Consider the following 12,613-nt stretch of genomic DNA (forward strand, 5'->3'; position numbering starts at 1 on the left):
TGAATGCAAAGGACTATGTTTGTGTTGTTCAGAGTACAAAGGGCACGGGTCAAATCAGCGAAAGGCGAGCTTAGCCACAGCATACCCAAACAACTTGTAGTTTCACTTGACATGGCTTCTACATCCAGAGAAACGTTACCATGGCAAGCTGTTCACCATATATGTCACAGAAATGCGCAGCAATGAGGGTGGCCCGTGTTGAGATACAGCCAATAGGCAAAGAAACATCAGATAAATGCATGGACAAGGCATCGGTACCCATCGTCATATTGAACCCACGGAGGATCATTGTGTTGTCTCAATGACACAGAGAAAGCAGCTGTGGGCAATAAATCAGCAATGGAAGGTGCAAAATAGCGAAAGACTGAGCAATGGGTATAAATGTCAGATTCAAAATGAGAACGTGTGAAAGACCGGAAAACACCATCCACTCCAATGGCCAATGAGACACCATCAAATACAACCGTGACAGCTGTAGGATTGAGGTGACCACATCGCACAGGCGCGGAACAGTGAGATGACAAAGATTGCTGTAACCATGAGCTAAACCCAGGAGCAGATGCATACACATCAGGATGAAACAGGGGATAATACAAAGCATCATAATAGAGAGGGTACATGGCGAAATCATTAAGGGTAGAGTGGGGTGGACAATCATTATAGTCAAGAACGCTGTCCTGCATGATGTGGGAATCATGCATGGACATGAATACTAGGTGACCCTCAAAAGATAAAGTCTGCTAGCTTAGTCCTCAGACTAGTCAACCCATACCTTGGTTTCAAACCATGGTCCATATTTCTAGTTTTCCCCAAGTTTCATGATCTGAATACGTTTTGACGGAAAAAGTCTAATGTGAGATGGGAATCACATTTAGACCTAGTTGATGTGAGAAGGGAAATGAAGGTTAAGGTATAGCCTTGCCTTTGGCTTATTCACTTTGGCTAGAGAAAACCATAGAGAAAAGTACAAAGCCAATAAAAAACCTATCCAAAAAGACCGTGTTTCAATTCCTGCCAACTGTCTTATTTTTGCTACCTACTTTTCTCTAGTGTTTCTTTACTTTACTTTTTCATTAGGATGCTTTGACTCACCTGACACTTCATAAAATTGTACCCATAGGGTATGATGTCATTATGATGTCATAAGACTCCACAGATACTCCTGCAGGTATTCTGTTGAAAGATATTATGTCATCAAGCTCTAGATTATTCTACTCTACAATGACATCATTCATGATGTCATTTCCTTCTAGAATATTCTGCTCCACAATGACTCACTCTGACTCACTCATGGAAGGTTCTGGAATCTTTTGCTCCACAATGATGTCACTCTTGATGTCATTATGATGTCATTACTCCACATTCCAGAATGTTCTGCTCCACAATGATGTCATAGCTCCATCTTTCACTTGTATTTTATTCTTTTATTGGGTTTGACCCAATATTTTGATTGGTCCTCCTTATTTTTTATTGTTTGTGAACCTAGGTTACTTTCCCACACAAAATGTATATAAGGAGAGCCCATTCTCCCCCAAAAATATATGATCTCCCATTTGTAGCTATCTGCCTATCAGATATTTCACTTGCAAAGTTAGTCCCTTTGAAGTGAGACAAGTGCAGGGAAAAGAATTCCCTTGAGATTATAAGTTTCTTACCTTAGAAACTTATTTAGTGCTATAGACCAAGCGTTCTTGGTCACATATATTGTCTTTGAGACCCCTTTGTCTCATTGCTCTGTGCCCTTTGACTAAGCGATCTTAGTCATCTATCATATTGTTGAGACCACGTCTCACTAGTTGTCCCATAGACCAAGCGATCTTGGTCAAGTTATAGTCCCCTTTGTTCAAGCGATCTTGAACATATATTGTATATTTGAGACCATTGTCTCACAGTCAGGTGTCCATAGACCAAGCGATCTTGGTCATATTTCGTATATTTGAGACCACGTCTCACTAGTTCCAGTATCCAAGTCCAGAGCCTAGAAGGAGATTTCCTAGGCAAATACATTCCAGAAACCGAATTACGTGTCTAGAAGCTTATTCCTAGACAAGAGATTTGAGTTTCAATAAAGAAAAGTAAAGCTCCGGCTAGGTTGATCTTTATAAAAAGATTAGTTTAGCGAGCCTCCCAAGAACTCACACGTTATCTACCACAAAATAGGAAAAGTCGTAGACCGTGTTAATCGAGGACTGGCAAGCAGTCTTATCCAAAGTGTAATTGTGGTGTCATTACATTTACACAACTTTATATAAGACCCTCGGTTATTAAGACATCACGCGCCACAACGGATGGCTGCTTGGTTATAAACATCTGCAGCAGATAATGAGATGCATCGCAAACCAAAATAAAAGCAGAGAAGGAACCCACCAGTGTACACGAATGAAGGTGATAATGATGGGAAGCAAAAGATAAAATTTGAAGTGCAGCCTGACCACTGAACTTTATGTTGGATGCAAATGTCTCACTTAGGTGTCATCAACAACATGTAAGCAACAGTTTTTTTGTGAGGGAAACAACGTGTTTGCATCGCACCAAACCCTCTCCCACTAATTGTGGGAGTCGGGGATAGACTTTTGATATGTCAAAACCACTATATGGCCTGATTCTGCTGGGCCTTGTGCATCAGGAAATTCTCATATTACTTTATTTGTCCTTAAGCAGACTTAATACACTTAAGTGTCTTGTTGAAAGGTGGATCTACTTGTCCAACATTTCAACTTGAATATATTCAGAAAGGAAATGTTGAGGTATATTGATATATATGTTTTATTATGCTTCACACTAGAGAAATATGAAATATGCCAGGTAAATAATGTGAGAGAGAGCAAACAAGTTTTGAGATAAGTAGGTTAAGCTGATTAAGGAGATTAAGGAATGTGAGAATTTCCTGATGTGCATCATGACCAGGGCCTCTGCAATTTCTTAGAGAAGCAGCTCACAGCTATAAACTTGAACTAACTTCAATCAAAGCCATGGTCCAAGTTGTCCCAGCGGCAGGAAGATGGAAGGCCGGCAGCAGCTAAGCGGACAGAGTCGGATTCAGAGCAAGCAGTCACACAGGATCACAGATAAGGCAGTGCAGAGAGTAGACTAGAATATGTAAGGCACAAGTGGAACATGATAGTACCCATTCACAATGTTTTGATTGGCACCTAGGGTATTTGTACATATGTCAGGACGGCAATTTCAAAATTGGTTTGCCATAAGTATATACCTGTCGATGAGTGGTGCGGTGGTCACTGAAAACACACTGGAGTATGAACAAGATACAAAGTTAGCGAGCCCGATCCCTCCAAATCATATGTCGACGTCAAGGTTCAGGTTGCAACTGTAGAGAGCTGGTCGTACATCATCATCAGTAACATGACGAACAACACTTTCGTACAACACTCAAGCTAAATATCTGCTATCACATGCGTATGTTGTACGTGCGCAATTGTACAACATCGTACACGCATCAAAACATGGGTCTGGATGACCGCTCTTGCACTGATATCAAATAATATCACAGCTAATCCGAGTCTCCCTGTCGTCTCCGTTTAGTCGGGCGTTGCTGGGAAATCGTGGATGCAGACGTAGAAATCTTGGCTGGAGTAGGATTAGCCGTTCCTCTTTGCATGTGTCTCGCAGCTCTCGCAGAAGACCCATTGACAAGACCCATGAAGAGCGCGTCTGCATCGGCCTTGGGATCCCATATGCCTTCCATCTCCACATTAGCGAGTCTGCCAAGATGGCGCTCTGCCTTTAATAACAGAGCTTCTCGTTCCTCCTCCGTTTCAGCATCTACGCGCAGGGCTCTCAGAGTCCGTGCAACATACTGACAGGCGGTATACTTTCGCATACTATTTTCATGTTCTGAGGCTGGCGTTGCGCGAGGAGTAGGGAGATGAATGACTTCGTCAAGTTCTTCGCGAATGTCCTCGAGTTGCTCGTCTCGTCGTTTGAGATTACGTTGGAGCCTTGCGACTTCCTTCTCCTGTGCTTCCAAGGCAGACTTAAGTCGTGCAATCTCCTCTTCAGCGCGATCCAATTCGCTTGCAAAAACAACCGGGATCTCATCGAATTCCTCTTCGATTTCAGCGTCGATTCCAGCAAGTGTAAGAACTGTGGGTGCTGGATTACCATTTTGAAACACTAGTGGTTGAGGCTGGACATCTCCGATAGATGGATCATCCACATCAAGTGATGGCGGGCCGTCTGCTACGGAGGAGGGTGGTGAAGAAAGAATACTGAGCGCACGTTCGTTGGGTGACACATCCTGAATAGCGACGTGAGAGTCTTGAGGAATGACAGGCGAATGATGAATAGGAGCTTCAGGTGTTGGATCGGGCTCCACCAGGTGGGTTCGTTGTTCATATGCACCCTGGCCGGCAGATGGAAGTCTTATTGTTAAGTTGGTAGGAGCGTTCTGGGATAGTCGCGATGGATTTTGAACGGTAGAAGAGTGGGCTGGGGAAAGAGGTTCGAGATTCGGGGCAGGGGCAGAAATAATTTGCGAGGCATCCAGATCTTCATTATTCTTGGCGTGCGCACCCCCAGGTAAGGACTTGCGTGCAATACGACGAAGGTTTTTTTCGGTGGTACTCCTCCATAGCTTGTTGGAAACTGGCAATTTGACAGGGGAGGCGTCCGCCTGCTGTGCGAGCCGCTCAACCTGTTCAATCGTCAGCTGAAGCACTTCAGCCGATTTTTCAATTTGAAACTGGCGTTTTCGTGGACACGGTTTGGCCCTTGAACGTGCGCATGGCACACAACGCAACGAACCCTTTTGCGATGAAGGGTAGCATTTGCGTGATTGTGACACACACGCTGCACACTGCACAATAGAGATGAGCTGTGAGTTGAAGATATATAAGTTCTTAGGGAGGGCATACCGGAGGCTGTTTTTCAACCCATTCTATGATGACATGCAGCGGCCATATCATTTGCCAGGCCTCGTGAAGTTTTGCCATCAGCTCTTGGTTATCTGTGACTGTGTCTGTCCTGTCCTCCAATAGTTCATCAACTTCCCGTTCCTCGTCTACTCCTGTGACGTCCATGTTTTCATCGTAATACCCACTTCTCGTCGCAGTTTTTGGCATGAAAAAAGTGTTTGGCAATGATTAGTGTCGATCAGTGCGAGGGAAGGATTTATCACGTGCACGATCTCTTCGGCTGCATCTCGGTTAATTTGATATTCAATAATAATTCAAGTTCTTGAGTAACTGCGCAGACGAGTATGTATAGCGCTTGTGTAAATACTTTTGGACGGGACTACAAAAGTGCAGAGTGGGCGAAAGCGCTGGATCATCGATTCGAGACTTGGGCGGCCACCAGAGATGAGCATCGGAGTTATGGATGAGCGGAAGAAGCCGGCATTTTTCTGAGGGAAGTCCTAGCCTGGCAGCGACTGGGAAAACTTTCATTTCTTTCATGCATAGTAGCAGGCTCTGGCACGGTACATGTTTCTCTACACCGGTTGAACTCGTCCTGGAAACAGTCACTACTCTTATCTTTCAACGGACAGCACGCATTGAGGTCATGCCGCATTATTATCTCATACAATGCATATCTCACCTGTCGATGCGAGTCGTGGCGCCGATGAGGGACACTAATATTCTTTCGGAACAGGTCACAGATGTGCTATGCAGAATTTCGCGACGCTCGCGTGCGCTGTGCGCGACTCCATAGCTGCATGCCCAATGGAAATACATTTTGGCGAGCCAAGCCAATCCATTAAGAAACGCTCTTCTATTCTTTCACTACAATGGATTTTTCATATCTTGAATTCTCCGAGGCCAAGAGAATCAATTACGAGTGATATCATCAAAGAATTGGTGAGTCCCCGTGCTTTACGTCGATTACGGTGGTTTCCGACGTCATACATGGCTACCAGATTTCGATATAACGAAATCTTTTTCTATATGTGATCATATATCGGCATATATGATAATATCTGCGGCTTACCAGTCATCTTATGATCAGTCACTCATGCGGCAGACCGTTGGAAAAAAGACTTCGACACAATTGGTGAGTGTCCAATTTTTCTACCATATCGATAAATACTATAAGATTAACATAAAAAGAGCCCTCAGCTCACAGCCTAGCTTCATGTTGCGACAGCAGACCTGTTGCAAATGGCCCCGAATACTTGGCACGAGTTTACATAAAAGCTATAGAAACAACACAACGGCGTCAGATGTTCGGTTCAGAATTCTGGAATGTCCGCGGCATACGGTCCATAGCATAAAGGGCGCAATCTAGGCTCACCGTTATAAGTCAAAGTTTACGATCATCCATCTACACACTATCCTAGTGATTTCGGTGTGCCATGTTCATCCCCAAGATCCCTACCAAGGATTCGCCTGATTCGTTTGAATTTTGGTGGAAAATGGCCACCAGCGCACTTCTGGTTCTTGCGGGGGGCATCTTCGCTGGGTGGGTTGCACATTGAGTCCAGCAGATGTTGTTCTAATTGATCTTAACAGATTATCAATTGGTCTCATGGGGCTCGACGAACTTCATCTTCGTGTGTTGGCCACCTCATCAGAAGAAAAGACGGAGCGGACAGATGCACAGATTGGTGTGTGCAGTATCTGACAGATGTCACCCAACTTTCAGTTGACGATAGTCAGTGTTGAACCTCATGCAAAACGGTCGCCACTGGGTGTTGGTGGTGAGTTCATACTTGCTCTCTATTTTTCTCATTCTCAAGCTCGTTCAAGGTGCTTCTTCTCAGTAATGTGGTTCGTATCATTGCTTATATATAATTTTGCGTAATGAAGGATTGCGTTTTAGATCATCAATGAGAGCTTGCCAATCTTTCTTGACAGCGCGGTGAGCACATGCTCAGCATATAACCCTGTTTTTGGTCCAGGGTAGATAGGCTTATCAACAATCAGATTGGAGGAGGCTTACTCGCTATAGTAATATCAACGACTGCTATCGGTAAGTAGCGAAATTCACGCACGCATCAAGTCCAACTGATCGGACCGTCTTCAGTTATATTTGGGTGCGCGCGCCATTCGTACTGAGCACCATGAAACAATTGATAAAATCTTTACTTTCTTGACGGACAGAGAGTAAGTACAATGTTTCGTGCACTGTGGAGTCTTTTTTGACCTACTTACCAAAAGGGTTATACCTCAAGCACTTTGCGTGAGACACGGTCTCGCTATCGGCGCACGATGTGCGCCGTTTGTTCTTTTTTTGATGTATCTCCTTGGTATGCACACAGTTTTTGACTACTGGGAGTCTGTAAGTGACCTCTGCCTGGGCACAGCACCCATCGCATATCCAATTGCAAAAATTCTCGACCGTGCCTTAGGAGTTCACGATACGCACACCTACAAGAAAGCTGAACTTAAATCCTTTCTTCAATTCCACCGTACTGGCGAAGAACCCTTGCGCGATGATGAGATTGGCATTCTCAATGGCGTCCTGGAGCTCAGCAGTAAGAACGTGGAGATGATCATGACTCCTATATGTGTCAGTATTTCTGATACTTCCTTTTGGTGGTCTCAGCACTTATGGCGGGTGTTCATCGTTGCAGGATGTTGTCATGTTGAGCTCGGATACGATTCTGGACCACTCCACTATTGACGCAATGTATTCAGATCACTACCTTTGTCTTCGCAGGACTGCACTCACACCTCTTCAGCCTCACTAGCGGCTACTCTCGATTTCCCGTGCACAAACCAGGAAATCTGCTCGCATTTGAGGGCCTCCTTTTGATCAAGAAGGTATATCTGAAGCCGTACTTTTTTTGAGCTTGTTGACATTTGAGTGACAGTTGCTGATGTACGACCCAGCACGAGCACTTCCAGTCTCGCACTTTCCCTTGACCATCTTGCCTGAGGCTCTGCCATCAATCAACTGCTTCCAGGCACTCGACTATTTGTACGCTGTCACTGCACACTTTTACTCATGCAAGTCAGGTGACAGTGGAAGTGATTTTATAGTCAGACAGGGCGTGCGCATTTATTGTTGATCAGTCGAACACCTGGTTCACCCGGTGGCGCGATCGGTGTAATCACTCTGGAAGGTAAAACCAGTCATGTGCACTTATCGTTGCCTGACAGTTTTTATGTTTGGTCTAGATGTCATCGAGGTATGGTATTCATTAGCTTTCCTAAGTATATGTCATGACGTTTCTCCCAGGAAATCATTTCAGAGGAGATCGTCGATGAAACTGATCAGTACGAGGACAATCAGAGTAAGCGGCATGCTGAGCGAATGATTAATACTACTGTCATGAGAGAGTAAGTCTCTATCTCGCTATTTAGGCTGGATCATGATCCCTTCTCTCTAGCATTTTTGAACGAGAAAGAAGTAGGACATCCACTATCGAACCTACGCAGGTGACTTCTGTGAATAGTGAGGTCACACGCCTCCTTCCTGGGTCAAGCCAGGACGACCATCCTCAGGCGTATCGTTATGTTTATAATTCAATTAGCTAACGAATCTGGAATCTTCAATCTCGAGGATGCTATGTATCCCATCTATGTCGAAAGACAGCATTTGCTCTCTATTCTAATGTATCAATCAAATTTGGCTTTCTTTTCTTGGGAACCTGATCATGATTGACCTCGACACATGTATCTGCGTAACTCGCTTCTGAAACGACCATCCCCAGCTCCGAACAGTAGTAGAAGTGCACTTGTCAAACACGATCGGTTCCCCGCATCTCCCAAAACTTCTGCCGGCTACTGTAACCCGTGTTCGGCCTCTTGTCAGTAACATCTATTGTGTTCTTTCCTTCTGGCTTAGCCTGGGCCAAACCGAATAGCCGCAGTACTTGCGTTAGGGGCGGATCAGATGAGATCGAAGGCAAGGAACTAAACCACCAAGAAAGTTATCATAATAAAACATCAAGGGTCCGCTAGTTTTGGCTCATCATCATGGGTGGAGGAAAGTCGATGCCCTCATCGAATCGTCCGAAATCCTCCTATCCTCCAATCATACACTCCTTGGCGCCGTTCTCGACATCGAATATATCCGGTCTTCTTGGAGCGGCATATATAACCAGTTTTCTTGGCGCGGTATATATGGATTTAAATCGATAATCGGTTGTCGCGCTTTGGAACAAGTGTTTTTCATGATCAGGAATATGGTCAATGTTTCACTTGTTGATCGAGGCGAACAAGGTACGTACAAAGTCTCACGTGATGCTTGGCATAATCTGTCAGTCAAGTGGAACACCATATCAACCAGATAGCGACTCCGAGTTGCGCTTTATGAGGATTTGAACCGTTCAGATGCTGACCTTTACAGTCATGTACCCGAATGCATCGCGCCCTCACAATCACCGAGTTACTCACGCACATTCTCCGCGAGGTGTACAATGATGACCAGGGACTCAATCTCCGCCGGGGCATCAAGGACATGGCCAGGGTCTCTCAAGTCTGCAAGACTTTCCGAGATCCTGCATTAGATTTCCTTTGGAAAAAATCTTGACAGCCTGCTCCCGCTTCTTCGGCTGCTTCCTCTTGAAATCAACGAAGAGCATGGTCGGCTTTCAAAGGTCGTCTTATCAGCGCTAGCCGCCTTTAGTTTACTGATTTTCCTGCAGGTTCTTGGGGACCTGAAGTCGTCAGAGCGCCAATGTTATGCCTCAATATCCAACCGCGTGCGCACTCTGTCCTTTTCGGAGCCACACGAGCCCATCCCTCGCAATTTAATAAATGATATTGTCGAGCACAATCTCGTCTTAACTCCTCGCGTAGATGTCCTCCAGCTTCGCATATCGTCCGAGGCTGGCCTTCGTCTTCTCCCAGCGCTCATCACACCCGAATTGACCGACATTTCACTCTCTTTTGACGAAGCTCTATATGTTTTCGATCGCCCGCTAGACCTTGACGATCTCATCAAGTCGGTGTACATGACTATTTTTCAGCGTGCGCCCAAGCTCGTACACTTCTCTGCAGTCGATTTGTACGAAGCACTGCCGTTATTGCCACTCGTCAAGACCCCAGGTCAAGATCATATGGATGTGGCATGTCTTCAAAGTCTGACGCATGCAGCATTCTACATAACTGCTGCTTCCTTGCCACAAGTCCTCGAGCTAACATCACAGCTTCGCAGGCTGGAGGACCTGACCATTCAGACTTGCGAGAAACCTTTCGAAGAAATTCCCCACCTCTCTTCCTTCGCGCCAGAGACCTTCAGCTCGCTGAAGAACGTCACGTTTGATGGGTCTCCCGATATCATCAGCCGCATATTCTCCGTATTCCCAGCCAATCGTGCCATCCAATCTGCGATTCTACGGATGCACGGTATTTACACCAATGCCGATATCGCACTAGTCCTCTTAGGTGTTGTTGCAGCTGTGTCCAAGGAATCATTGCAGAAGATTATAATAACTTCCGTATTCTCAAACAGCGATCTTGCTCACTGGGATGCTGATTCAGGAATCGACACTCGCCAATTCATACTAGACATACACGCCATCGAGCCCGCCCTGCAATTCCGTAATCTCGAGATCTTTTCAGCCTGTCTCGGCGTCCCGCTCTATCTCACAGACGAAGACCACATGCGCATCGCACAGACATGGCGCTCCGTACGATTACTATACCTATCATCGATCGTCCAGCGCGTCGTCCAGACGTACAAACCTCCAGCTAGCATCACGTCCCTGGTGCACTATGCGCGCTACTGTCGCCACCTAAAAGCGCTCGGGTTGTGTCTCGATGCATCTACGAAAGCCAGCGTCGATGCGTGCATGCAGGCTGTGAACGCATACGAGGAAACCATTCCAGAAGCAAACCACAGCCTCCCATCTCCCTCGATCCAGATGGTCGAGTTTGGTCCTTCGTGGCTGGAGTGCGACTTCGATCCTGCGCATATAAGCTTTGTAGCCAAGGCGTTCGCGAGGCTTTTTTCTAATCTAGCTGCGTGTCGCGCGTGTCGGACGGAGGAGCTTGGGGTGCCGCAGGCTGCGTGGACTTGGATGAAGGTGCAGACGTTGTATGAATACATCTGCTTTACGGATAACGCGAACGCCGTACGGAACGCGTGGAAGATGGGGCTGTTTTCCAAGGTACGTCTCGTGTGGTTTTGTCTCGCTGCGGCAGATATTTGATCCCTCCTCTAGTGGGCCTCGGATTATGGAGAAGATTATGAGAAGGTGGCCCTGGTGGCCCCTGGTTCATCTGTTGAAGCTGACTTTGATGAGTACGTCCCCAAGTTTTTGTTGAGGGCTCGATTTTACATACTGACTTTTGGTGTACAGTGATCAGAATGCGGAAGCGTTTAATCGGATCATGTACAAGACGGCAAGGGACGAGCTCGCGAAGATATCCAAAGAACACGAGGTCATGTGAACCCATACCCCGCCGCGGATAGAGTGCTGCGGTAGCAGCACATGGGGGATCTACCTTTGGTTGACTACCAAATTAATTATTTCTAGATTTTGGCTTAATTAGAATGAGATTTCAAATATGATGATTGGAAATGGAAGAATCAGCTTCGGTCTCGACAAAAGAATTCTTGAAGTCGACAATACCAGTCTTAAGTGGACCGAAGACCATGCAACATCTATTTCAGACACTAACAACAATGTCCTGATATTATTTGTGCCGTAGGGCACTCGTGCCAAAATACCAGCCCTCAGCACCAATACATTATCCAATCCCAAGCTCAGAGTCATACACACACATGCCCAAGATCCTACAACCCCTCTCCATACCTGGCCATCACGGCCCTCAACGACGCCTCATCTCCAAGCCGCGGCTGGAAACGCACAGCGAATGGTTTTGGGTGCGCAATCACGCCATCCACAAAGCCCGATTGGTCAATAGGCTTCTCCGGGTCTTCCGAGAGCTTAAACGACCACAAGAGGAGCACGAGGTTGATAAAGATCGAACGATTCGCGATGTGTCTACCAGGGCAGATTCTGCGCGTTGTTCGGTCAGTACCAAGGTACGACGTCGTGGCAGGCAAAAAAGGCATACCTGCGTCCGAAACCGTATGAAGGGAACTTGAGGTCTTCCCGGATTTTGCCTTCGCCGTCGAGCCATCTCTCGGGATCGAATTTGTCAGGGTTGGGATAGACCTTCGGGTCGCGCGAGATAGCCCTGTCAAAAGATGATGATCAGCACACGCATCTTGCCTAGAATGTACATCGTTCGGTACCAGTGGTTGCCAAATACGATTGCGCCTTCTGGTATACACATGCCATTCTGCTCGACCAGCGAATCAATTGAGGAATCACGCCAAAGCATTGGAAACGTACGTATACGATGTCGGTCAAGGCACGGTGGGCGAATCCAAGGGTTGTCACGGGCCTCCAGCGAAGACATTCCAGCATGAACGCCTCTACCTGAGGAAGGGAATCGTAGTCGTCCAACGTGGGAGCTATGAAAACCAGGTTTAGATTCGTTTACTCAGATGAAGCTCACATGTTGACTTACCCCTGTCACGACCAACGACGGTATCCAGTTCCTCTTGAACTTTCTCCTGCGCCTTGGGATAGCATGCAGCAGCCATGACGACGACCATAATAGCAACAGCAGTCGTGTCTGAACCGGCGCCAAAGAGCGAACCGGCGAGATAGGCCATTTCTTCGTCCGAAAGCTTGTGCGAAGGCTGATTCTCAAGAAGGTACCGAGAAAATGAGGGTCCAGCTTCGCCGGTC

At 46.4% G+C, this 12,613-nt stretch overlaps 5 protein-coding genes across 5 annotated transcripts; 2 read left to right on the top strand and 3 right to left on the bottom strand.

Moving 5' to 3' along the window:
* Positions 1-227: 227 nt before the first annotated feature.
* On the bottom strand, positions 228-707 carry EDB93DRAFT_1257964 (uncharacterized protein; the record flags this gene model as incomplete). Its single annotated transcript, XM_041454117.1, has 2 exons — positions 228-364; positions 425-707. 2 exons carry the CDS (start codon positions 705-707, stop codon positions 228-230), a joined length of 420 nt encoding a protein of 139 aa, XP_041300664.1.
* A 2,325-nt stretch (positions 708-3,032) lies between these two features.
* Positions 3,033-5,332, bottom strand: EDB93DRAFT_1341278 (uncharacterized protein). The gene is made up of 2 exons (XM_041455470.1): positions 4,875-5,332; positions 3,033-4,816 (listed from the first exon to the last, which is right to left on the bottom strand). The coding sequence occupies exons 1-2, from the start codon at positions 5,079-5,081 to the stop codon at positions 3,512-3,514; spliced, it is 1,512 nt and encodes a 503-aa protein (XP_041300665.1). The 5' UTR covers positions 5,082-5,332; the 3' UTR covers positions 3,033-3,511.
* Positions 5,333-6,310: 978 nt separating this feature from the next.
* EDB93DRAFT_1097586 (uncharacterized protein) lies at positions 6,311-8,244 on the top strand (the record flags this gene model as incomplete). Its single annotated transcript, XM_041446874.1, has 13 exons — positions 6,311-6,417; positions 6,468-6,562; positions 6,615-6,655; positions 6,705-6,725; positions 6,778-6,816; positions 6,882-6,931; positions 7,116-7,204; positions 7,262-7,467; positions 7,532-7,587; positions 7,640-7,721; positions 7,772-7,878; positions 7,941-8,037; positions 8,140-8,244. The coding sequence occupies 13 exons, from the start codon at positions 6,311-6,313 to the stop codon at positions 8,242-8,244; spliced, it is 1,095 nt and encodes a 364-aa protein (XP_041300666.1).
* A 599-nt stretch (positions 8,245-8,843) lies between these two features.
* Positions 8,844-11,530, top strand: EDB93DRAFT_1189812 (uncharacterized protein; the record flags this gene model as incomplete). The annotated part of the gene is made up of 4 exons (XM_041450857.1): positions 8,844-9,381; positions 9,413-9,502; positions 9,551-10,872; positions 11,503-11,530. Exons 1-4 carry the CDS (start codon positions 9,265-9,267, stop codon positions 11,528-11,530), a joined length of 1,557 nt encoding a protein of 518 aa, XP_041300667.1. The 5' UTR covers positions 8,844-9,264.
* Positions 11,531-11,646: 116 nt separating this feature from the next.
* EDB93DRAFT_1097579 (cytochrome P450) lies at positions 11,647-12,609 on the bottom strand (the record flags this gene model as incomplete). The annotated part of the gene is made up of 5 exons (XM_041446872.1): positions 11,647-11,872; positions 11,931-12,053; positions 12,112-12,158; positions 12,212-12,333; positions 12,390-12,609. Coding segments are annotated over 5 exons (738 nt in total), but the record flags the coding sequence as incomplete, so codon positions are not given.
* Positions 12,610-12,613: the final 4 nt, after the last annotated feature.

This window comes from Suillus bovinus, assembly GCF_016758785.1.
Source record: "Suillus bovinus strain UH-Sbo-P2 chromosome Unknown EDB93scaffold_239, whole genome shotgun sequence".
Lineage (NCBI taxonomy): Eukaryota > Fungi > Basidiomycota > Agaricomycetes > Boletales > Suillaceae > Suillus > Suillus bovinus.

Coding starts and splice junctions, on each gene's coding strand:
- EDB93DRAFT_1341278 (XM_041455470.1), bottom strand. CDS start 5,081: ATGCCAAAAACTGCGACGAGAAGTGGGTATTACGATGAAAACATGGAC. Junction 4,817..4,874: donor GGGTTGAAAAACAGCCTCCG/GTATGCCCTCCC, acceptor TCTATTGTGCAG/TGTGCAGCGTGTGTGTCACA.